General features: G+C 36.9%; 3 protein-coding genes across 4 annotated transcripts; all 3 read left to right on the forward strand.

Annotated features, from left to right (window-relative positions):
* Positions 1–10,161: 10,161 nt before the first annotated feature.
* On the forward strand, positions 10,162–13,585 carry LOC125188135 (premnaspirodiene oxygenase-like). 2 transcript variants are annotated; one of them, XM_089059738.1, is made up of 3 exons: positions 10,162–11,049; positions 11,463–11,979; positions 13,380–13,585. In XM_089059738.1, exons 1-3 carry the CDS (start codon positions 10,162–10,164, stop codon positions 13,472–13,474), a joined length of 1,500 nt encoding a protein of 499 aa, XP_088915864.1. In that variant the 3' UTR covers positions 13,475–13,585. The 2 variants fall into 2 exon arrangements, with proteins under 2 accessions (XP_088915864.1, XP_047940837.1); XM_048084880.2 differs by lacking the exon at positions 13,380–13,585 and having other exon boundaries at positions 11,463–12,368.
* Positions 13,586–16,893: 3,308 nt separating this feature from the next.
* On the forward strand, positions 16,894–19,782 carry LOC125188694 (premnaspirodiene oxygenase-like). Its single transcript, XM_048085699.2, has 2 exons — positions 16,894–17,812; positions 18,842–19,782. The coding sequence occupies exons 1-2, from the start codon at positions 16,919–16,921 to the stop codon at positions 19,460–19,462; spliced, it is 1,515 nt and encodes a 504-aa protein (XP_047941656.1). The 5' UTR covers positions 16,894–16,918; the 3' UTR covers positions 19,463–19,782.
* A 4,539-nt stretch (positions 19,783–24,321) lies between these two features.
* Positions 24,322–26,280, forward strand: LOC125188695 (premnaspirodiene oxygenase-like). The gene is made up of 2 exons (XM_048085700.2): positions 24,322–25,214; positions 25,533–26,280. The coding sequence occupies exons 1-2, from the start codon at positions 24,330–24,332 to the stop codon at positions 26,124–26,126; spliced, it is 1,479 nt and encodes a 492-aa protein (XP_047941657.2). The 5' UTR covers positions 24,322–24,329; the 3' UTR covers positions 26,127–26,280.
* The last annotated feature ends 257 nt before the right edge of the window (positions 26,281–26,537 follow it).

Here is a 26,537-nt window from a genome sequence, read left to right on the forward strand (position 1 = left end):
AAAACCTAAACTTCAACGCCAGATTGATCGATGGGCAAAAGATCCCGCGACGTTCGACGCGAATTATATCGTTAAGGGATTTCTGCCCTAAAAAATACTCCATCCGTTCCATAAAAATATGGACAATTGATATGCCATGGGAACTGATAAGGCCAATTTCATGCATCGTTTATGGGGTAAATTCAATGATTTCCGGGCCTAACACATGTTTTTAGTCAGGTTGTGTAGAGCCGAGGAGATAAGAAAAGAAATTGCCGAGCGAAGGAAGAAGCGAAAAAGGAGCAAAAGAACAACAATTTACAAGATGGAGGAAGCTTTGAAGATAAAAAGGCAAAATAGAGAATACAAGGAAGGATATAGAAGTCGTCTGTCTATAAATACTGGAAGCGCATACAAAATTAGGATCACTCTTTTCACGCTCCAGTTCATAGTTCCTAGCTCACTTCTTCAAATTTCTCTACACACACTTCACTATGGGGTAATCAGGGGGGTTCACGTCTTGACAAGTTAGCTCAGTTTGTGTACCACCGTCCTCAGGTAGGGCGAAGAAATAATCCTTTAATTTATGTTGTTTTTGCTGCTTTTGTGCCGAGTCTTCGTTGTTCGAAACTCGGCTACCGTTGAATCATCATTGTGAAGTTCTGGATAATTCTGCTATGAAAGTTTATTTTCTGTTTTCGTTCGTGTTTCATGTTGATTTCTGTTTTTCGTTCACTTTGGATGCTTTTCGCACTTGATCTGTTGGGTTGAAGTTAAATTGTTGTTGGATTGTGGTGAATTGTCTGGATCGGAGTGATCAGAGATGGAATTGGAATTTGCTGTTGTTTGTTGGGGATTGCTTGGATCCGGAGCGGATGAAGCATCCAATGTTTAGATCTGTTGAAATTATGCATGGATTGATGTTTAGCTTCTGTCTCGTTATTTACCTCGTCTAGTAATTGTAGATCTGCTTAAATTTTCAATTAATTGTAGTTTTTAACGTCCGATCTAGCATGCTCTGTTCCGATTTGATGTAATACTCTGTTTTCTGCATATGTGATCATGGATTGTTGAAAGAGATGAAGTTAGTTGTTAGTTAGAACCAGATTTGCATCGTCGCAGCTTTATTTCCGTACTATTTCTGTTTTGGAAAAATGGTCCCCACTACATGTGTTTCTTCTGTCTAGTCGTAACTTTTATAGTTTGTGGAAAAAACCAAACTTTTTCCAAAGTTTTTGATTTTTTAGGCAATTTGCCTTTTTAAGTTTTACTATAAAAATGAGTTTTTACATTAACTCACCCTATAAACTTTTACATGTGGGGCATGTATCGATAACTGGAGAAGAATTAATTCACACATTTGGACTTTCTTTTTTATTGTATTAAAGGCCCAAATCTAATTAATTTAGATTTTTCTATTGGTCCAGCTGAGTTTGGGCCCAGCACACCAAAAGCCTATATCTAATAAGCTCAATCATAATTGAGAGACTTTCATAAAATTAGCAACATATGATTATACGGCTTAATCATCCATAGAGATTTCGAAAAAAAGGATTAATTTCACTGATCTTTTGAAATTAGGGATTAAATTTATCGACCTTTTGGAATATGGGATCGAAACACGCGGATTTTTCAGAACAAGGGTTTTTTGAGTTTTTCTATTCTTTTCTCTTATTATTTCACTTACAAAATATATGAAATGACCAAATTATCCCATACTATATTCACTCTAATTCTAATATTTTTCACCCCCAATTCATTTATACCCTATGCAGAGCTCGATCTTCATCTAATTATGATAACTAATTCTCTGCACGTAACCCTATGCAACATCTGAGCACCAGATGTGAACTTGTTCGAGATGGAGTGTATGCTCTGGTTGGTATAGGATTTGCACATTCATTTTGTTATTTAATGAACACTACAATAGTTCACGCACAAACACAAAATGGAAAAGAGAAGATATTCAAATCAATATTTTTATATCATTGTATAATCGGCTAATTAAAAGAAAAGATCGGCTGATCGGCTGATTTATTAGAAGAGATTAAAAGAGAAGATATTCAAAAGATTGACGAATATTGTATGATCGGCTGATTTATTAGAATTTAGATAAAAATATAAAAAGGATAGTTTAGTCTACTTATAAATAATATGAAATATATAATAGGAAAAAGAATAGAAAAAGGATAAAAAACTAGAAATCCCTTATTCCGAAAAATACGCATGCCTCGATCCCATATTCTGAAAGATCAGCGAAATTAACTCCTAATTTCAAAGCGTAATTAATCCCTAATAACGAAATTTATCATCATGTATCTATTGAATATTTCTCTCACTTGAAACAATTTAGTGGAAGAAAGGAAGAGACAAATTCATCAGTTCACTAACGCTATAAGCCTATAATCCACAATACACTCGTTTAAAACAAACAACAACCACTTAAATACTCTCCGTCCCCGATTAAGAGTCACACTTTGACAGGGCACGAGTTTTAGAAAATGTAAAGAAAAGTTGGTTGAAAAAGTTAGTGGAATGTGGGATCCATTTTTTTTATTGGTTTTATAATAAAATTTGAGTAAATTGAGTTAGTGGAATGTGAGACCTTCTTACTATTTATGATAAAAATAAAGTGTGACTCTAATTGGGGACGGACACAAATGAAAAAGTGTGACTCTTAATCGGCGGAGGGAGTAGCATAATTAACTTGGAAAAGAAATTAGATTGCACGAATTCAAAGCCTAGAATCTTTTATTGAAATGAATAACTTATTTCACAGAATATCTTCAAATTTAGGTTCCCAATTTTCTCATGGATCAATCAAAAACACTCTGATCAACAATTTTTACTTTTTTTTTTTTTTATAAAAAAGAAATCAAATTGTTTTGATATTTTCACAGCATTACAGGCACAACAACCACAATATTCACCAATCGCCTTGGATCTATTGGGATCACTCTAGCCATTAATTAGTTTTGGGATTTTGGGTCATCCACTATAGTTTCCATTACAATTTTACCCAACTCTACCTAATTTTCCCCCATCTAAGTTTAGTAATTCAACCGAACTTTTAATGTTCAACTATTAAGGTATAGTGTTTTGGGTAAAAGATTATTATTACTGCCTTCATCCCCTAGTACAAGGTTCAGTTTAATCACGCATGAGTTTTAAGAAATAGAGAGAAAATGAGTATAAATGAGTTTTAAGAAATAGAGAGAAAATGAGTATAAATGATTAATAGAAATTGAATCCTACTTTTATATTAGTTTTATAATAAAATATGAGTGAGATAAAGTTAATGTAATGTGAGTGAGATGAAGTTAGTGTAATATGAGGTATATTATTAAAAGTAGTTAAAAAATAATTGAAACATTTATTGATGAACAGAGTAAAGCGGCAAAAAACTGAGTCATCTTTATTGAAACAGAGAGTACTTGTTATCCGATGAACAGATGAAAACGGCAAAATTTAAATTATTTTTCATCACTTAACTATTCATTATTATTTTTCTCAAAGTACGTGCAAAAAAAGAAATGAGTCACCTTTATTGAAACAGAGAGTACTTGTTATCCGATAAGATAGTAGTAGTAGTTTCAGAGGAACGTCCAAAGAACTTGAGCTTAGTCGCTCACGACCTGCAAGTTATGGCAATGGGAGAAATAATTTTTGTGATAATTTTTGTGATACTCGTGATATACTTTTTAAATGCTTAAAACTCGAGTTCACTATGGTAAGGGTGGCATAACTTATTAAATAAAATGTTTTGGCAACGAGCTCACTGGGTATTTCAAAATACTCAGCCCTGCATGTGTTTTCCTTATGTGCAGGTTGAATGGCGACGAACGTTGGCGGGTGTTGAGCAAACTTAATTAATAAGATGGATATTTTGAACCTCGAGTAGTCGTGTCTTCATACATGGCTTCACCTTCTCTTGGATGCTTTCGCTAAATTTCGAAACTCATTATTTTCACTCAGTCATTTTGAACTTGTTTTTCCCCTTCGTTTAGACGGTTGAGACATGTCGTGGATTTTGTTGAGTTTACGTCAAACCTTTGCTTTTGGATCATAGTTATGATATCTTTCTCCTTTGTTTTCCCTTGACATTGATCGTCATTTATATTATCTACCTTTTATTGATTATTCTTGATTAAACCTGGTTTTATTTCCTCCTTAGTTGTTAAATACCTAAGTCAAACCCCTTTTAATGAAACCCTAGCCTTGTCTTTGTTGCATTTAAGTTGCCCAGTTAACGACCGCCGAATTTATTATACCCTAGGAGGGCGGGGCGTTACAAACAAAGCCATCAAACTTAACAGGTTTCTTTACATTAGTTCTTCTAGCTCTATCTCTAGCAAGCACATAATCCTGTAAGTTAGGAGCATCAATGGCATTCTGAATACCAGCAGGGCTATTAATCACATTTTGAACAGGGGCAGGAGGGGCATTTCTAGCAGGACTGTCATGCATATCAGGCAGATTGTCACAAACATTTTGGGCAGCCACATTATTATGAACAACATTTGGGTGTCCTTCATCAGGAGTCTCACTAGGTATACAGACTGGATAGGTGTTCCAGAAAGGCTGCTCCACCTCACTTGGAGCATCATTGAGAGGCTCCACAGCAGTGAATGAGTCTGTGGACTCCACCTCATTAAGAGGCTCATTATCCACATCTATGGGATCTGGGGTACTTGTCAATCTCAAGCAGGGGAATTCATCTTCATTGAAGACTACATCCCTGCTTATTATGACCTTAAACCCAGGTTCATCCCTAAGCCAGACTCTATAACCTTTAACACCCTCAAGGTACCCTAGGAAAACACCTTTCCTAGACCTAGGCTCAAGTTTATCAGACTTGTGATGCACAAAAGCAGAACGCCAAATACCCTTAGGTGAGAAAAATTAAGAGGTTTTCCTAAGAACACATATTCAGGACACTGACCAACCAGAGGCACAGAAGGGGACTTATTCACCAAATAAGTAGCAGTTAATAAGGCCTCACCCTAAAACTTTTTAGACAAACCAGACTTAGATAACATACATCTAACTTTTTCAAGAAGAGTTCTGTTCATTCTCTCAGCAACTCCATTTTGCTGAGGAGTATATGGCACAGTTTTATGTCTTTTAATTCCAAAACCATCACATAAGTCATCCATCTGATTATTACAAAACTCCAGGCCATTATCAGTTCTAATAGCCTTGATTTTCTTACTAGTTTGAGTTTCTATCAAGATTTTCCAAGTTTTAAGTTTTTCAAAAACATCAGACTTGTGTTTCATCAAAAAACACCACACTTTTCTTGAGAAATCATCAATCACAGATAAGAAATAAACACATCCAAAGTGAGAAGACACATAAGCAGGACCCCAAACATCCATATGCAAGTATTCCAGAATACATTTACTCACATTAGCAGGTGCAGGAGTAGCAGGGAAAGAAACTCTATGCTGTTTACCCAGCACACAAGAATCACAAAAAGGCAACTCACTATGGACATCATTATCAGACAAGATGGCATGCTTTTTCAGAATACTCAGGCCTTTAGCACTCATGTGACCAAGCCTATTATGCCACAACATGGTTCTATCAGTTTTAACAACATTGGCATAGGCTTTTTCACATGAAAGAGGCACAGCAGAACAGCCATATAAGCCACACTTTTTGTTAGCTTTGAACAGACACATAGACCCTTTGCAAATTTTCATGCTGCCTTCTCCCCACTTTCCCCCCATACCCTCATTTTCAAGAGCAGTACAAGACATCATGTTATAGCACAGATTTGGAACATATCTCACATCCTTCAAGTTGAGCACATAACCATTTTCAAACTTCAAACACACAGTGCCAATACCAAGAATTTCACATTTCTTGTCATCAGCCATTGACACAAAAGTTTTAGTTATAGGTTTCAGCTCAGAAAACACTTCCTTGAAAGGACTCACATGATAAGTACATCCAGAATCACATAGCCAATCATTAGATGTAAAAGGACAGGCATGAGAGGCATTCACAAATTGCAAGTCATGCACCATGAAGACAGAATCATTTACATTATCATAAGTAGCAACATTTACAAGGGTTTCAACTTGGGCATTGTGGTTGGGAAACTTATTCTTCTTGGGTTTGGTGCAGTCTTTCTTATAGTGCCCAACTTCACCACAGTTGAAACACCTCCTATAGGTTTTAGGATCCTTACTTCTAGACCTGACCTAAACTTTTTCCTAGAGTTAGAGGTATTACCAGAACCACTACTGGGCTCATTGCCCCCTCTAGATTTAGATCTTCCTCTGACGTTCAACGCTTTGTTATAAGCATTCTTATCAGCAGCTCTCTCCCTAAGCTCAATTTCTTTGGATTTCAGGGAGCTAATTATAAGGTCTAGAGGAGCAGAGTCTCTACCATACTTAATGGCAGCCTTAACATCACTATAGGAGTCAGGAATGACATTCATCAGAGCTATGCTAGTGTATTCATCTATTGTTTTATCACCTGATCTCTTAATGTCCTGAACAAGCTTCTGAAACCTATCCACATTATCATCTATATCCTTAGCAAGATCCAGCTTAAATTTAAACAATTTTTCAAGCAGATACATTCTTGAAGACATAGAGGTTTCAATATACAGAGTATCAAGCAATTTCCACATTTCAGCAGCAGATTCCTCATGATCAACTTTCCTAATCACAGATCAGATAAATTAACACAATAGTAGCCCTAGCCAGATCATTCATCTCATCAATTTTATCCTGAGCAGTATCCTCAGGTAAAGTACCATCAACAACTTTGAACACCTTTTGTTGAATCAAAACATATTTCATTTTCTGTTTCCAAATAGCAAAATCATTTTTACCATTATAGGGAATCAGACCAACAGGTTGAGCCATTTTAGCAATCACTCACTACTGGAGGGCGCAGGGGGTCACTTGGGCAGTGCAAGATGCTTGGTGGTCAAGTAAGATGAGATCACAAGATCACAAAGAAACAAGAACCAACGGAAGCAACACAGAACAGAAAGCACAAAAGTCTACCAGAAAACAAGAGCCCAAGCCTATATTTGGCACTAAACAAGGAAAAATAAAACCAGAGGATGTAGCCAATTTACCAGAGCGAATCCCCTCTCGAAGGAGGATTCCACTTGCCCACCTCCTTAAGCGACTTGGCGTGCCACCCTAATTCCCCCGTGGCTCTGATACCACTGTAGGGATCAGATTAGGTGCAGATTCACTATTTACCAAGACCTCTTTGTTCTTCATTAGGAGAGCTCAGTCAAACTCTAACCACGCGACACGCGACTGATTTTGTTGAGTTTATCAAGATTACAACCAAAGAACAATTAACTATTACAACAGTAGTTAATATGCTAAGCTAGGGTTCTTGAAGTATCAACAAAGTTCTCCTAAGAAGCCTGCACACTGAATAAATGGATTAGTGATAACAAACAAGATCCTAGAGATATGCACACTCCGGTTAACACAAGAAACTAGAGAGAGAAACTAAATAGATCAAAAATAACCAGATCTATTCAACCAGAAACCAATCCAAGGGAGCACCGTTGAAACTGACAAGAGATCAACCTCTCACCGCAGGTGACAACACCACACAACTCAACCACACAGGATCTGGAAGCACCGTACACAAACTCAGTCAGAAACCTCACACACCAAACCCTAGTTTCTCACAACACTCAGCAACCAAAGCAGTTGCCTTCACCACCACTCACACTTGTCCACTCACTGAAGAAACTGTGAGAGATTACCCAAGAACAGTGGAAGATCCATCGGAGAAGAGAGGAAAATCAGAGAGAGGTTTAGGTCTAGCGAGAGATGAGAGAGAGAGAGATCGACTGAAAAATGAGAGACTCAAGAGTCTCTCCACTCACATAACTAACACACTCCACAATCCAACGGCTCAGAGCCAGGATCCGGGTGAGAAACCACGTGGCAGCATCTGGAGCAAGAGGTAAGTCATTTGGGCTTAGCCCAAAACTGTAACACATGGGCCAAAAATAAATAACCAGCCCAAAAAAAAGTCCATCAATATTCAACATGATTATTAACCTAGAAATAGTGAATAGTGCTGTGTAAGGTGCATTGAACCTGTTTCCGACATGTGCTGGTACTTGTATGTGTTTTTTGTACACAAAGATGATTTTGGGTGTTTAAATTAGGTTTTCATAACCCACAAAGATTGTCACTTTCTGCTTTGGGATTATACCTTGGTACTATTGTAATAAAAAAACCGAACACCACATATATGTCTCATTTTTCTATTTTGAACATCCCCTATTATATCATTTCATCTTATATATGTACTTTTAGCAAATGAATAATACATTCCACTAACTAGTTTAACATATACTATATTGTTAATTATAAACTATTCAATTATCTATTTCATCAATTATTTTTTTATATTTATTAAAATTCATGTCGAGTCAACTTGTGACACGTAATGAGAGACGAAGAAAGTATTGGTTGGTGTAACTGGATGGATGGCTTTATTCCGACTGATATACTATTTGAATATCTAGGTAGTACGTTATTAGTAATGGTATACATTTTGTTTTATTTTTTCTTTTAAAATTATTGATAGTCAGTATATGTATAATAGGGGTGGCAAATCGTGCGTGTTGTGTCGTTATCATATTGACACGATAACGGCATGACACGATAACAACAAACACAAATACGACCTGTTAAGAAAACTCCAAACACGAACACGAACATGACCAGCTACCCTAAGACACGAACACGACACGAACCCATTAACAACACGAACCACTTCGGGTCAACATGACACAATAACAACACATAAATGACACGACACAATAACGACACTATAATAATAATATTATAATATACTAATATTAAATTTAAATTTAAATTTAAATTTTTTAAAATAAATAAAATAATAATAATATTATAATATATTAATATTACTATTTCTTAACGTGTAACACGAACATGACACGAACACGACACGAAGTTTACGTGTCGAGACGATAAGGACATGAATCCATAAGCCTTGACACATACCCATTAATTTCATGCGGGTTCGTGTCGTGTTATCGTATCGTGTTAAAAATTGTCAGCAATAATGTATAAGGTTTAAATGCTGTTATAATAATATTTTAAATAATCAATCCTCAATATCATAGTCTAAATACAATCCTAAATCCTTACAGTGGACCATTAAAAGTTTGGTTTAATAACTTCATTAGGTAGATTTGGTTGAAATTTTAAAATAGAGCTGTGCCGAAAATTTCAAATCTAGCCGAATGTTTAATTAGCTAGAGCTATAAAACGTACTAAGAATAAGTTAGAGTTATGAGGGTAGAGCGGGCAAATTATTTCAATTATTGCTTTTTCTGAAAGATTTTGTGTGACGTCAGTTTGATTATATATTAAGGCATTAAGGCAAGAAAGGAAAAGGCAAATTCAACAGTTCAAAGCTATAATCCACAATATACTCATTTTAAAACAACCAACAACTATATACTCATTTTAAAACAACCAACAACTAATTTATACATAGCATAATTAACTTGGAGTCTTTAATTGAAATGAATCTTATCTTCAAATTGGCAATCAACATGTACTTCACCCATTCTTTGGACTTGTTGGCATTGTTATAACATTCAACAACAGATAAATCATGTGAAACTTTATGGTCCACAAATTTTAGCCAAATTTTATGGTCCACATGACCGCATGTACTTCACAAATTTTATTCAACTCCACCTACTGAAATTTAGTTATTCAACCAACTTATAATGGTCCACTATAAGGATTGTATTTAGATTTTGGAGTACTATTGACGATCAATACTCCCTCCGTCCCCCATAATTTTACCCAGTATTCCATTTTGGACCGTCCCACATAATTTTACACACTTCATTTTTATCATTTTTGGTAGTGGACTCCATATTCCACTAACTCATTCCTACTCACATTTTATTATAAAACTAATACTTTAAAAGTAGGACCCACATCCACCAACTTTTTCAACTCACTTTCCATTACATTTCTTAAAACCCGTGCCGGGGTCAAAGTTAAAAAGAAAAAACAATGTGTATACAGTAGTACTTACTGTTGCTTTTGTGTTTTGGTAGTTTCCATTATAGTTTTAGGCATGTGATTACACCTTATAAATTGAAACACATATAACAAAATAAATATAACAATGGTTGAGCTAATTATAACACTGACTCTATCTGCAATTTTCTTCTTCTTGTTCAACAAATGGAAAAATTCCATAAATAGCAACTCAATGAAGAAACCGCCACCCGGCCCGCGAAAACTTCCTATAATCGGAAATCTCCACCAAATCAGCAATCCTCCCTTCCGCTGCTTCAGAGATCTATCCAATCAACACGGCCCCTTAATGCAGCTCAAGCTCTGCGAGACGACTGCTGTCGTCGTCTCGTCGCCTGAGCTGGCAAAGCAAATGCTTAAGGACCTCGACCCCAGCTTCGCGGACAAGCCGCGGGGCGTGCTCCCCGACATCATGTTCTACCGGTCCAGCGACGTCGTTTTCAGCCCCTACGGCGACTACTGGCGCCAGATGAGGAAGCTCTGCATCAACGACCTTCTGAGCCCGAAAATGGTGCGACTCTTCCAATCCATCCGGAGCGACGAGACGTCGCGGCTGATCAATTCGCTGCGGGAATCTTCTGGAAGGATCGTGAATTTGACGGAGAAGGTCTTGCTGTACTCCAACTCCACCACTTGCCGCGCCGCCTGTGGCGGCGTCGTGGAGGATAATGAGACGCTCCTCAAGCTCATCCTCGAATCCACTCAGATCATCACAAGCTTTGAGATCGCGGATCTGTTCCCCTCGTCGAGGGTTGTGGCCGCCTTGAGCTTGACTAAGCGCCGGCTCAAGGCGATGCGCCACAAGCTCGACGTGATCTTGGATAGCATCATCGATCGGCATAAGAGAAATCGCGTCTCCGGCTTGGGGAATTCGGAGTTTGGGAGTGAGGATTTGGTTGATGTGTTTCTTAGGGTTCAGGAGGAAGGGCAACTGGAATTCCCCATCCATAATGATAACATCAAGGCTGTGTTGTATGTAAGTGGAATAATTTATTTCAGTTCTCTCTTTACATAAACTTATACTCCCTCCGTCCCGATTAGGAGTCATAGTTTGACCGGGCACGAGTTTTAAAAAATTTAAAGAAAAGTTGATTGAAAAAGTTAGTGGAATGTGAGACCCACCTTTTTATATTGATTTTATAATAAAATGTGAGTGAATTGAGTTAGTGGAATGTGGGACCTACTTACTATTTATAGTAAAAATGAAGTGTGACTCTTAATTGGGGACGGACCGAAATGGAAAAGTGTGACTCTTAATGGGGGACGGAGGGAGTAATATAATATTGAAAAACGGTAAAAGTGAAATGGGAAAAATTTTAAGGGACGGACGGAAATGGAAAAATGGGACAAATTTTGATGGACGAGGGTAGTAATATTGAAAAAATGCAGGATATTTTCTTAGGCGGGACCGATACTTCGTCAACAACTATTGACTGGACGATGGTAGAGCTAATGAGGCAGCCTCGGGTCATGGCCAAGGCACAAGATGAAGTGAGACAAGTCATGAAAGGATATAATGTTGAACATAACGACGGCGACGTTGTTTATAATTTCAAATATTTGAAATTAGTGATCAAAGAGACTCTGAGGTTGCACCCGCCAGCTCCACTGCTGCCTAGAGCTTGCATGGACGAACAAGTCGTCAATGGATACACCATATCGGTTGGAGAAATGGTATTTGTAAATATTTGGGCGATGCACAGGGACCCGAGCTACTGGAATGATCCAGAGAAGTTTTCGCCCGAGAGATTCGAGAACCAGTCTGTGGATTTTGTGGGTGGTGATTATCACTTTTTGCCCTTTGGAACTGGAAAAAGAATGTGCCCTGGGATGACGTTTGGTTTGGCTACTGTGGAGTCGGCTTTAGCCCAATTGCTCTACAACTTTGATTGGAAACTTCCGGAAGGTGTCGCGGCTCAGGATTTAGACATGACTGAAAACAGCGGGATAACAGCCGCACGGAAACACGATTTGTTTGTAGTCGCCACTCCGTATAAATAGCTCATATATAATTAGGATAGTGATAAAATGCAAACTGTAAATATTATACAAACTCCAAACTATGACAATTTAAAAATGTCAATAGGTGACTAAATAACAATAACAAAAAATGTCAACACAATTTCAATAAAGCATCAAGCATTGACATTGTATGACATTTTTTGTTGCTATTATTTTATCATTTGTTGACATTTTCTGACGGTCTAGATCATAATTTGAAGTTTGTACAATATATAGAGTTTGCATTTGATCAGATTTCTATATAACTAACTATTCACTTTTTTTTTAATATAATACTACTCTTTGTAACTTTTGGTTCTTCATAAGTTAAAATTTCAATAAAAATAAATAGCTTAAGTATATAACCAACTATTCACTTTTTTTAATATAATGCTACTATTTGTAACTTTTGGTTCATTCTTAAGTTACAATTTCAATAAAAGAAACCGTTGTCTATGCTATCATTTCTTATAGTATACAATAATTTTTATACTTAAAATAAACCATATCACAAATTTTTAATTACTGTTGATTCTCATGTGAATAAAATTGAGGATGCATTTAAAAGTGAGTGGAAAGTAATCTAGGCAGAGAACCGTGGCTGTAGCCATGGTGTACTTCTTGGTCAGGCCGTGAAGCTCAAGTGTGCCTCGACGGTCCACACAAAGGCGCCTTTCTTAAGAATGCCAGCGATGGATGCATAGTTGGCGATAAAACGATAACAACCCGTGGGACCGACGAAACCACAGAGTTGTCGAGTATTAGTCGGGGTGGGGCTTAAGCCCTTACCAAGAACCCATAAGGTTCGAAATGCTATTTCAAATATTTCCTCCGTCCCGCTATAAGTGATCAACTTCTTTCCGACACCAGATTTTACAAAATGATATACTCCATTCGTCGCATAAAAATATAGGCAATGGATATGACACAGAAATTAAGACAAAATTGGTAAAATAAGAGAAAGGGAGGAGAACAGTATGGTAAAGTAGGAGAGAGGTGGAGAATGGTAGTTAAAGTAGTGTTAGTGGATAGTGAGACCTATATTATTAAATTGATATAACTTTCTAAAAATAGAATGCACATATTTTTGTGGGACGAACGAAAATGGAAAGTGCGCATATTTTCATGGGACAGATAGAGTATATTAATTAAGTGGAGATAATAATGTTTAAGAGCAAAAAAAGTAAGAGAGACAAAGAGATAATAAAGTAAGAGAGAGAAATGTGTTGCTTTTGAAGAGCGGGAAAGGATTAGGTAAAATTATAGCCCAATTGCTCCACAACTTCGATTAGGGACTTCCAGAAGGTGTCCGTGCCGAGGATTTAGACATGACTGAGAATGATGCGCTGACAGCACCAAGAAAACACAATTTATCTGTGGTCGTCAGTCCATATAATTAGTTTAACGTGTTGAGCATATCTATAAGCTCATTTAAGATTTTTCACAGTTGTTTCTAGTTAGAACCACATATTATAATTAAATAAATCAATAAATATGTAAGTCCCATAAGATTTATCTATGAATTAGATTATTATTGAAATATCTACCCCTCTAGAATACTCCCTCCGTTCGATAAAAATATGGACAATTAATATGATACGGCAACTAAGACAAAATTGGTTAAGTATAAGAGATGAGAAGGGTAGTTAAAGTAGTGTTCATGGATAATGAGAGCACATTATTAGTAGTGGTATTTAATGGTGGTATAAGTTGTAAATAAGAGATATTTTATTGAATGACAGTCTTGTTTTAATATACTATTAGTTTATAATAAAATACATGTGAAATGAGTTAATAATTTTATTAAAAAGACTATAAAATGGAGTGATATACGTATTTAATTGGAGACGTCCCAAAATATAAAAACGAGACATAAAATATTGTATCGATTAGAATTATTTTTGTTAAAGCAAAAATAAATCTGAAAGTGCGAATTATTTGTAATCAACAAGTTATTTTAAAATTTATCTAAATATTTATAACCTAAGTAATATACAAGTAATAAGCTTTTTTCAGAATTTTTTATTTTTGGATTTTTAGATTATTTCGATTCGGATCAAATTGTAATTTTTTAAAAATTATTTTTTTCAAATATTTCAGTTCTATTTAGATTTTTATTTTCTAAAATTTGAATTAGTTCTAATTTGAAAAAACTCGATCCAAAATAAGGATACTTACCCCTAAGGCCCTAATTTTCTACGTCGAAAGGTTGAGACGCCCATTAACTCCTCAATTTACCTAGTAAATTGTTTACTTTAATATAAGGAAAAAAACCTTTTTCTATAAAACAGTACTCAAAACTGGGATGAAGTTTATAATATTATAGATCGGTTCAATGAAAATCCATATTTAAAATAAGGGCGTGAGAATCATTTTCACTGATTTTAAAAAGCGAAAATTTCAATCTAATTTATTTGTTCCTAGTATAATTGATTGCACTATGAATGTAATGACTTTTAATATCAAATGTATGTTTTTAGCATTTTTAAGTTTTACTATAAAAATGAGTTTTTACATTAACTCTTATGTGTCGGGCATATCGATCACCGGAGAAAGATTAATTCACACATTTGGGTTTTCTTTTTGTTTGTATCAAAGGCCCAAATCTAATTAGTTGAGATTTTCCTATTGGTCCAGCTGAGTTTGGGCCCAGCACACCAAAAGCCTATATCTAATAGGCTCAATCATAATACAATTACCACAATATGATTATACGGTTTAATCATTAATTTATCTATGAATATTTCTCTCCCTTGAAACAATTTAGTGGAAGAAAGGAAAGTACAAATTCATCAGTTCACCAACGCTATAAGCCAATTAAATAGCACAAGTAACTTGGAAAAGAAATTAGATTGCATCAATCAAAAATACCCTGATCATTTTTTTCTTTTTGAAAAAGACATCAAATTGTTTTGATATTAATTTCACAGCATTACAGGCACAACAACCACAATCTTGACCAACTCCTTGGATCTAATGCCATTAATTAGTTTTGGGATTTTGGGTCCTGCACTATAGTTTCCATTACAATTTTACCCTACTCTACCTAATTTTCCCCCATCTAAGTTTAGTAATTCAACCGAACCTTTAATGTTCAAGTATAAGCACTGATTCAGATTATGATATTAAGGTATAGTGTTTTGGGTAAAAGATTATTATTATTTCCTCTGTCCATCAATACGAGGTCTCGTTTAACCGGACACGAGTTTTAAGAAATATAGAGAAAATGAGTAGAAAAGCTTAGGAGAAGGTGAGCCTACTTTTATATATTAATTTTAAAGTAAAATATGAGTGAGATCAAATTAGTGGAATATGAAGTGTATTACTAAAATTAGTAAAAAGGTAAATGGAACATTTATTGGCTAACAAATGAAAATACACATGATTTGTTGCATGAGTTATAGTTGTATCGTTCTTAAATAATATCATAATCTCTCTCACAAAGCCAGTAATGGTTCTGGGCGAATATATGAACGGGTTGTTTGTTGTTCAAGAATTCTTGTTTGGACAGGTTACCATCGATACATAGTTTTTGATCTAAGATTTTAATTCAGTCCTATATCATAATACAATCAACCCTATGTCACAATTATTTGATACTTTCTCTGTCCGTGGTTAGGAGTACTGCTTTGTCATTTCGGTCTATCGGCGGTTAGGAGTCTCGATTTACTTTTACTATAAATGATAAGTAGGATGTACGACTTTCATCGAATCAAGGGGTTTGATAGGCGGCGATTGATGCTCGGCGATCGGTTCTCCGTCGAGGAGGTTTGGGTTTTGTATCTCAATTCTCAACCGTGGTCAGTGGAAAAGAAGACAAATAAAAATAAATGACTTTGTTATTTCTCAAACTGATTGATGATAAGAAATACTCCACATATTATAATTGAGATATGATCGGTTGATAATTTTCTTAAGTTGATACCTGACAACTATGTCAACAACCTATGTTATGGATGTCAACACGAAAACATTTGTATATCAACTAAATGTAGTTGGCATACGTATTTCTGTTGACATGTAAATGTAGATGTAAACAGAGGACATATGTATGTCAACGACATTTAGTTGACTTACAAATGCCTTCGTGTTGACATCTGTTATGCATGTAGTTGATATAAGAGCATCTCCAATAACGGCTAGCCGATTCGCGTCGCTAGCCGAACCATTGGAACCGGCAAGCGGCATTTCAGCTAGCCGATCGACGAGCTCTAGCCGATTTGCGGGCGCTAGCCGCCATTGTAGGCTCAATTTCGGCTAGCCGGTTACATTTTTTTAATGTATTTTTTAATGCATTTTTTTATTTATTGCATTTTTTAATGTATTTTTATGCATTTTTAATGTATTTTTTTTATGAATTTTTTTTGGGATGGACCTTTTTTTAATTTATATAAAATTATTGCATTTTTATTGCATTTTTAATGTATTTTTTTAATAAATTAGTGAGGAGTAGAGTGGGGCGGTGGCTCGTGTGTGGAAGCCCGATTTTTTTTTATAACGTACTTTTTTTTATTTAAATAAAATTAACGAATTTTTCCCGTATATTTGTCGTAAATTTAATTCTATATTTTGTGTTTAATTCCGTAAATGTAGTTGTTTCTGAATTATTTTTATTGCGGCTAGCCTGTGGCTAGCCTAAGGCTAGCCAATTTGATTAAAATGATGATGTGACAGGTGGATTTGTAGTGCTGATGACGTGGCAGGAATAGAGAGAGTGGCTAGTGGCTGGCCTAAAGCCATTGGAGATGCTCTAAATGTCGACGTCTTATAAATCTTCTATATATTGCCTACATCGTTCTTCAACATGCATTCCATCCCTGCAACTGCACCACCGAATACGAAAAATGGCTGAACTAATTACAACCGTTGCCGCTCTAATTCTGTCTGCAATCTTCGTCTTCTTGTTCAACAATCGGAAGAAATCCAGAAATAGCAAATCAATTAAACTCCCACCTGGCCCTAGAAAACTTCCTATAATCGGAAATCTGCACCAAATCAGCAATCCTCCCTTCCCCTGTTTCAGAGATCTATCCAATCAGTACGGCCCCTTAATGCACCTCAAGCTCGGCGAGTCCCCCGTCGTCATCGTCTCGTCTCCCGATTTAGTCAAAAAAATGCTCAAAGATCTCGACCCCGTCTTCGCCGATCGGCGGCAGCGCGCGTTCTCCGATATCATGATGTACGGCTCGAGCGACATCGCCTTCGGCCCCTACGGCGGCTACTGGCGCCAGATGAGGAAGCTCTGCATCAACGAGCTTCTCAGCCCTAAAATGGTGCACCTGTTCCAGTCCATCCGGAGCGACGAGACGTCGCGGCTGGTCGATTCGCTGCGGGAATCTTCCGGAAGGGTCGTGGATTTGACGGAGAAGATCTTCTTCCACGCGAGCTCCGTCACTTGCCGCGCTGCGTACGGCAGCGTCGTTGAGGACGGCGAGGCGTTGGTGAAGCTGACGGCGGACACCGCGATGGCCTCGGGGTTTGAGATCGCGGATCTGTTCCCGTCGTTGGGAATGGTCGGGGCGCTGAGCTGGACGAAGAGGCGGCTGAAGACTATGCGGCGCAAGCTCGATGTGATTCTGGATGATGTGATCGAGCGGCATAAGAGAAATCGGGCGAAGAATGGATCGGGGAATTCGGAGTTTGGGAGTGAGGATATGGTTGATGTGTTTCTTAGGGTTAAGGAGGAAGGGCAGCTGGAGTTTCCCATCGACAACGACAACATCAAGGCTGTGTTGTATGTAAGTCCCAACTCTCTTTCCTTCAACAATTATTTCATTCACTACTTCATTCTATACTATCGTACTTATCAAACAAATGAATAGAATAAAAGTAGGAATCACGTTCCATTCTATCGTATCAGAAGAGACTTAGAGAGGCTTTGAATTTTTTCACAAAAATTAATTCTCTCTCTGTCGCTATATTTTGTCACAATTTGACCCGGCACGAGTTTTAAGAAATGTACTCCTAGAAAATGGATCGAAAAAGTTAATGGAATTGTAAAAGTGAAAGGTGACATATTATTAGAAACGGAAGAAAGTGGAAATAAGTGATAAATTTTCAGGGAAAGATGGAGTAATACTTTATTACCTAATAAATATAAATGAAGGTTACTAATTCTCTAAAGTTAAATGCTAATGTGATACGGACAGAATCGTATCACGTAGCAGGCGATCGAGAGAGAATTGGGGCTAGTAGGGTTTCTTGAGAAAATTAGGGTTTGTAGAGAATTTTAGGATTCGGAAGATGAAATAAATAATTATTATCATATTCTTTGAATTGTGAATGAAGACAGAGATATTTATAGATAAAATTCTAAGACCATGTGCGGTTCGACTCACGCGGCGACGTGGTCGGGAAGTCTTGACTGCAATTGTCGTCTTGGATAAGGCCGACTCATCTACGACCTAGTGTCGTCCGGAATCGGGTGGTGTCGATGCTTAGTTGATGATGCCCATATCATCTGATTCGTTTTTAACTATTTCCTTTTCTAATTATTGTAGCTATTTTTACTGACTATCCCGTCCGTCCCAAAAAAGTAGTCTCTTTTCGTCATTTTAGTATTTCTTATAAAATTAGTCCACTTGTATATTTAGAAATTTTTTCCCATATATTGAATCTCACTATCTACTTAAAAAAACTTTAACTATATTATCTCTTTTTTCTCTCATACTTAGTTTCACATTTAAACTTGTGTTGTCTCCAAAGTCTTTATTTTTATACATAACGGAGTTTGAGTATTAAAATTTTCCTCTTTTCATAACACGCAGGATGTTTTCGTTGCTGGAACTGATACTTCAGCGGGAACTATTGACTGGACCATGACAGAACTGTTGAGGCACCCTCAAGTGATGGCGAAGGCACAAGCTGAAGTAAGACAAGCTCTAAAAGGAAATAGTACTCAACAAAGCGACATTGTTCATAATCTGAAATATCTTAAACTAGTGATCAAAGAGACTATGAGGCTGCACCCTGCGTTTCCGATGGTATCTAGAGCTTCCAAGGAGGAGCAAATGATCAATGGATACACCATACCTGCTGGAGAATGGGTGGTTGTAAATATTTGGGGAATGCATAGGGACCCAAGGTATTGGAAAGACCCAGAGATGTTTAAGCCCGAGAGATTCGAGGATCAATCTTTGGATTTTGTAGATGGTGAATGTCATTTCCTGCCGTTTGGAGCTGGCAAAAGAATGTGCCCTGGGATAACGTTTGGTTTGGCTAACGTCGAGTTTACTTTAGCCCAATTGCTCTACAACTTCGATTGGGGACTTCCAGAAGGTGTGAGGAGTGTGGATTTGGACATGACTGAACATGTTGGGCTAACATGCACAAGAAAACACGATTTATCTGTGGTAGTCACTCCATATTTAGCTAATATATATTGTTAATGTAGTAGATGATATAATCCAGAATAAGTTATAGATCCTTTGATACGAACAAGGCCACAACCCCAGTGACTATATAACCTGAGCCACAACCCCAACGACTAAATAACCTGAGCCAAAACCCCAACGACTATATATACTCCTGGTTAGTATTTTTATTTTATTAATCAATGCATGTGTCAAGTATATCTATTATAAGCCCCTATACTATTTTTAATTTAGAGGGAATATATCAGTGTTGGTCTGTAACGTTTAAAAAAATCATATGTGATCCATAAACTTCGATTTAATATCAATAAAACTACTTCTTCATTGTTTCAAAATTTTATTTGAGCGAAAATAACCTCAAGACCATGAAGGCAGGTCAAACAATTTACTCATTTTGAAATGTTACGGACAAGAAATGATACCTTAACAAAGTTTGTGTACCGAAAAGATGTTTCCTCATATTTTTCAATCAATGTAATTTGTTGAGTATATCTGTAAGCTCATTTTTCGATTTTTCTATGTTGTTTCTTTCCCAGAACGCAAAAGAGAGTTAGAACCACATATTATTAAATAAATCTATAAATATATAAGTCCCATAAGAATTATCTATGGACTAGATTATTATTTAAATATCTCGCCACCATCTCGAACATAGAATTTTTTTCTCATGAAACCCTAACCCTAAACTCGTGAGACGGCGAGGTCACCGTTCAATGTTTGATATGGAGTCGGAAGCACCGAATGTATTTGATAATATGCATGCATATGAAACATATTGAACCATGATACATAATTCTGGAATAAAAGATGTTTATAAGCACATTAGGGGAAGATGTTCCATACGAGACATATCCTAGGAGCATGATATTTAATCAATTTTTGCACTATATTGTTGACTATTGGAATTCTAATAATCTACTTCTGATCTAGAATTCAAATCGTTGAATTGTAATTGGAATTGTAATTTAATTCTAAATTCAAATATTTTGTAGTACGTACGAAACTTTGAATTTGGAATTTAAGGCTCCAATGCCATTTCTCCGCATGTTCAATTCTATGATACTGAATGGAGCCTTAAAGCTCTAACTAATTACTATTCAACAAATTTCTGGATTTTTAACCCACTCTACATAAATTTCCAACCGTCTAGCCTGAATTTTCATTCGTAACTAGAACAAAAGGAACAACTAAGGACATTTTTTTATCCCAAACTTATCGGTTCCTATCGTGTCATGTGATTCTCTGATAGCGACCCCATAAAATTGGATTTTAGATGTTTAACAATATTTGATTTTCTTGAGTATCCCGATAAGTATCTACTAATGCTTTGTGGGGTATTTTGAATGACCACCAGATATCAAAATGGTTCAAAGACTATTGAAGTGATAAATACTGATGTGTATCTCGTTCTCATGTCATCTTTAACTATTAAATATGTTAGATAAATGAAGCCATACTGGGCCGGGGGGTGGCCATGAGCCCACCAGCTTACTATGTACTCCTTCCGTCTCACCATAAGAGTCATATTTCACTTTTACCGTAAATGTTAAGTAGCATTCCACTGACTGTTCCTTTCACATTCCACTAACTTATTCAACAAAACTTTTCTTTACATTTTTAGAACTCGTGCCCAAACCAAATAGAATTCATGTTGTGAAACGGAGAGAGTATATAAAACATTGACACATTTAGTGATTTAACAAAAGTAGACTGTGATGGAGTTGGTTGGACTCTCGGTCTCCTTATCCGATGTCACGATTTCCATTCATTGAACGGCAGAATTCTCCTTATTTTGTTTGTTCTTCCATTTTGCACAATTCAAATATTGTTCTATTAATTACCCCACACTTTTCACATACTTTGCCGACCTAAAGTTATCTCATTTACATAATTACTAATTATATTTCTGTTTTTCAATTTTGAATATTTTGGGCTCTCTATTTGAATAAGTCTATTTGATTGAGATTTTCCTATTGGTCCAGGCAAGTTTAAGCCCAACATATCGCCACCAAAAAGCCCATATCTAAATTGGGCCTGCATACAATTCCAAATCTATTCACTACACATGCACACACACTATATAATTCTACTCACTACCCATGCACTCACACTATATAATTTCTTTCTGTTGAATCAAAGGGTCGGGAGAATCGATAATTCTTATTCAATGATGTAGAATGAATAGTTTACGTAACGACTTCGAATTCACAGCCTTTGTCAATATGTCAGCTAGTTGATCTTCAGACTTGACATAAGGAAACTCCACCACCTTTGCTTCAATATTATCCTTTATGAAGTGTCAATCTACCTCCACATGTTTTTCTATCATGTTGAACCGGATTCTCTGAAATACTAATGGCTGCCTTGTTGTCACAAAAAAGTCTACACGGATGAGTCGTCCGAAGGCCTAGTTCTGCCATCACTCTTCTTAGCCACAGTATCTCTGTCAGTCCACTCTTAATTCCTCTGAATTCTGCTTCGGCACTGGAGAGTGCTACTATCTTTTGTTTCTTGCTTCTCCATGTCACAAGATTACCTCCTACAAAAGTGAAATATCCTGCGGTTGACTTTCTATCATTTGGGTTACCTGCTCAGTCAGCATCTGTGAAACCATGTATCTCCAAGTGTCTGTGCTTCTCGAACATGAGTCCATGCTCCGCGGTCCCTTTCAAGTATCGAACAATCCTTAGAACTGCTTACCAATGCTCCTCCTGCGGTGCATGCATAAATTGACTTACCACACCAACCGAGTAAGCAATGTCTGGTCTTGTGTGAGATAGATAGATCAATTTTCCAACGAGCCGCTGGTACCGGCCTCTGTCTGGCTGTTTAGCACCTTCCTTCATTTGTAGTCCATGGTTTTGGACCATCAGATTATCTACTGGTTTACAATCAAGCATCCCAATCTCTGCCAATAGATCTAGTATATCTATCTATCTATAAGCCTCTTTCCTTTTTCTATTTTATTAATCAGTGTAATATGTTGAGTATATCTGAATTCAAATATTTTATAGTACCAAACATAAGATTAGGAATTCAAGGCTCCAATTCCATTTCTATAGGTTCAATTCTATGATACCTTACTGAGGGAGTATATAACATTTATTTTATACTAATTATTTTACGAACGGAAGGAGTATATAACATTTGTACAATGGTCAAATAATTATTTTATACTTCCTCTGTCCCATGTATCGCATTTTTCATTTTACATCGTAAATTTGGGATTGATTTTTTATTGTAATTACATTAGTATTTGTGATTACTTAATAAAGGAATACCTAATTAATTCTAATATATTAATTAAATATTCTAATGGGCAAAGGGGGTGTAAAATCAGTACTCCCTCCGTCCCGCTTAAGATGACACGTTTTTCTTTTTAGTTTGTCTCAACTAAGATGATACATTTCCTTTTTTGGTAACTTTCTCTCTCCAATTAATACACTCAACCACTTTTTCTCACTCCTATTAAAATATCCATCTTTCTTTATCTCTCAACTTTAATACTTACACCCACATTCTCTCTCTCCAATTAAATACTTTAACCAATAACTCCTAAAACCTCGTGCCAGCTAAGCAATGTGTCATCTTAGCCAGGACGGAGGGAGTAAATTTTATTTTAATGCTATTTGTTAATAGAAGTTTTGAAGGTGTTACCGTTGCTTTTTCTCTCTCATATCATCTTTATCTCTTGCTACTTTGGCGCCATAAATCGCTGGTGATTTCGGCTTTATTAATGCCGACGCTAGAAAAATATATAACAATATATATTTATTTTAGAGGGAACATCTTTTTTGGTCTACGAACTTTGTCAAAGTATCATTACAGATCCGCGAACTTTGAAAATATCATTTGAGGTCTGTCAATCGAAGTACTTTTTTAATATTTCCAAGTCTTTTCAGACGAAAATGCCCTCAATAGTATTGAGGGCATATTGAGGGCATTTTCGTCTGAAAAGACTTAGAAATATTAAAAAAGTACTTCGATTGATATTAACTCATAGTAGACGAACTTCAAATGATATTTTCAAAGTCACGGATCTAAAATGATACTCTGACGAAGTTCATGGAAAAAAAAATGTTCCCTCATTTTATAATTATAGGTAGGAGCTACACCATATAGGTAGGCGGTAGCGGGCACAACATAGATTATACCATATTAATTTTATTCTATGTTCAAAGGCTAATTATCAGAGGATGAAAATACTGACTATCACATACTCATGGCTCAAACTATTTCAGGAATTTTAGACCCGTGCACTATTTTAAAATTTTAGCCAACTCTACCTAATGAAAGTTAGTTATTCAACCAAACTTTGAATGGTCCACTATAAGGGTTGTATTTAGTCTATGATATTAAGCATTTGATAAATTAAAACATTATTATCACAAAATATAAACCTTATATATATACTAGTTGGGGTGCGTTATATTGCTAACTATTTAAATTGCTAACTCTGTTAACTTATCTATTAAAAATGTCAACAGGGTGACATCAAAATATCAACACATAATATGAACACATTATATTGAAGTTCAACAAAATCATGTGTTGACATTTAAATGTCATCGTGTTGACATTTTTAATGCACTGCATTGATGAGTTAGGAAGTTAGCAACTTTAAAAAGTTAGCAATTGATCACACCCCCTATACTAGCTAGTACTATTAACGATCAATAATTTAAAAAGATAAAAAAAAAATGTATACCGTTACTCATAACGTACGTAATTGTTATTATTAATGTTTTAGAATTAAATTAAAAGAAACTATGGCTAATTTTGTGTTTTTTGACCATACACTCCATTATAGTTTTAGGCAAGCCTACTTTGTTAAAATTATAAATTGAACCACAACAACAAATCAATTCCACAAAATACAACAATGATTAAGCTAATTCTCACTCTGATTCTACCTGCAGTTTTGCTACTGCTCTTGAAGAAATGGAGAAATAGCAAGCCAAGCCATAAATTGCCACCCGGCCCGAAAACTCTTCCGATAATCGGAAACCTCCACCAAATGAGCAGCCCCACCTGCCGCTGCCTGACAGATATGGCGAAGCAGTACGGCCCCATAGTGACCCTCAAGCTCTGCGACAACAGCGCCGTCGTCGTCTCGTCGCCCGACCTCGCGAGGCAGATGCTCAAGGACCTCGACCCCACCTTCGCGGACAAGCCCTCGGTCGTGGCGGCCGAGATCATGTTCTACCGCTCCAGCGGCATCGTCTTCTGCCCCTACGGCGACTACTGGCGCCAGATGCGGAAGCTCTGCGTCATCGAGCTTCTGAGCCCGAAAATGGTGAGATTGTTCCAAGCCATTCGGAATGATCAGATCGGGCGGCTGATAAAGTCCCTGCGCGAATCTTCCGGAAGCGTCGTCAATTTCACGGAGATGATCTTGTACAACTCCAACTCCATCATCTGCCGCGCTGCGTGCGGCGGCGTGGTGAAGGATAACGAGACGCTGATGAGGCTCATGCTCGAGTCCACCAAGGTGTTCACCAAGTTTGAGATCGCGGACATGTTCCCGTCGTCTAAACTTGCGAGCGCGCTGAGCTGGACGAAGCCACGCCTCTATGAGATGCGGGACAAGCTGGATGTGATCATGGATGAGATCATCGAGCGGCATAGGAGGAATCGGGTGGAGAATGGATCGGGGAATAATTCGGAGTTTGGGAGTGAGGATTTGGTGGATGTGTTTCTTAGGGTTCAGGAGGAAGGGAATCTCAATTTTCCTATCACCAATGACAGCATCAAGGCTACGTTGTATGTAAGTGGAGTAATTTATTTTAGTCCTCTCTTTACTTAAACTTACTACCTCCGTCTCCCAAAATTTGTCTCACTTTGATCTGGCACGGATTTTAAGAAATGTAATGGAAAGTGAGTTGAAAAAGTTAGTGGATTGTGGGTCCTATTTTTGTATATTAGTTTTATGATAAAATGTGAGGAGGAATGAGTTAGTGGAATATGCGGTTCACTACCAAAAACGGTAAAAGTGAAATGGAACAAATTTTAGGGGACGGACGGAAATTGAAAAATGGAACAAATTTTCAGGGACAGAGGTAGTATAATATTGCAAAAAATGCAGGATATTTTCATTGGTGGAACCGAGACTTCGTCAACAACTATTGACTGGGCGATGGTAGAGCTCTTGAGGCACCCTGAAGCCATGGCGAAGGCACAAGCGGAAGTGAGACGAGTCTTGAATGAAAATAATGATGGATCACATACTTTCAAATATTTAAAATATGTGATCAAAGAGACTCTGAGGCTGCACCCGCCGGCTCCAGTTCTACCTAGAGCTTGCACGGACGAGCAAGTGATCAATGGGTACACCATACCTGAAGGGCAAAAGGTGCTTTTTAATATTTGGGCAATGCATAGGGACCCGGAATATTGGGAAGATCCTGAGAAGTTTGAGCCCGAGAGATTCGAGAATATATCCGTGGATTTTCTTGGTGGTGATCATCAGTTTTTGCCCTTTGGAGGGGGAAAAAGAATGTGCCCTGGGATTACGTTCGGTACGACTACTGTGGAGTCGGTTTTAGCACAAATGCTCTACAACTTTGATTGGAAACTTCCGGCCGGCGTTAGGGCTCAAGATTTAAACATGATTGAAAGCAATGGGATAACAGCCGCACGGAAAGACAATTTGTTTGTAGTTGCCACTCCGTATAAGTAGTTGATATAACCAACTATCGATTTTCCCATATAATACTACTCTTCCTAACTTTTGGTTCTTCATAAGTTACAATATAGTGTCCTCTTAAATAAGAGAAACATTGTTCATGATAACATTACAATACTTTTATAAAATTTATCACCATTTCTAATAACAGTTGATTCTTGAATAACATTGAGTATGTATTTGATCATTTGTATAAGTGATAAACTCGTGTTTATGGACAGTTTAGTGGGTGTTAAAAATAGGAACTAGATTGAGTTGTGCCTTACACTACAAAAAAAAAAAACACAAAACTACTGACGCAATTAGTGACGGCATCCAATAGCTCAACAACTAGTGACAGAATTAGTGACTGAAAAGTGTCAGTCACTAATTAGTGGCAGATTACTCCATCACTAATGCCAAGTA

Source organism: Salvia hispanica, chromosome 5 (genome assembly GCF_029641045.1).
Source record: "Salvia hispanica isolate PSC_SH4W2 chromosome 5, Shi_PSC_v1, whole genome shotgun sequence".
NCBI classification, from domain to species: domain Eukaryota; kingdom Viridiplantae; phylum Streptophyta; class Magnoliopsida; order Lamiales; family Lamiaceae; genus Salvia; species Salvia hispanica.

What these genes read in the sequence shown, in the direction of transcription:
- LOC125188135 (XM_089059738.1), top strand. Translation starts at nt 10,162, where the DNA reads ATGGTTGAGCTAATTATAACACTGACTCTATCTGCAATTTTCTTCTTC. An exon ending in ACATCAAGGCTGTGTTGTAT is followed by an intron (nt 11,050 to 11,462) that starts GTAAGTGGAATA and finishes GAAAAAATGCAG; the next exon opens with GATATTTTCTTAGGCGGGAC. An exon ending in TGATTGGAAACTTCCGGAAG is followed by an intron (nt 11,980 to 13,379) that starts GTGTCGCGGCTC and finishes GACTTCCAGAAG; the next exon opens with GTGTCCGTGCCGAGGATTTA.
- LOC125188694 (XM_048085699.2), top strand. Translation starts at nt 16,919, where the DNA reads ATGGCTGAACTAATTACAACCGTTGCCGCTCTAATTCTGTCTGCAATC. An exon ending in ACATCAAGGCTGTGTTGTAT is followed by an intron (nt 17,813 to 18,841) that starts GTAAGTCCCAAC and finishes CATAACACGCAG; the next exon opens with GATGTTTTCGTTGCTGGAAC.
- LOC125188695 (XM_048085700.2), top strand. Translation starts at nt 24,330, where the DNA reads ATGATTAAGCTAATTCTCACTCTGATTCTACCTGCAGTTTTGCTACTG. An exon ending in GCATCAAGGCTACGTTGTAT is followed by an intron (nt 25,215 to 25,532) that starts GTAAGTGGAGTA and finishes CAAAAAATGCAG; the next exon opens with GATATTTTCATTGGTGGAAC.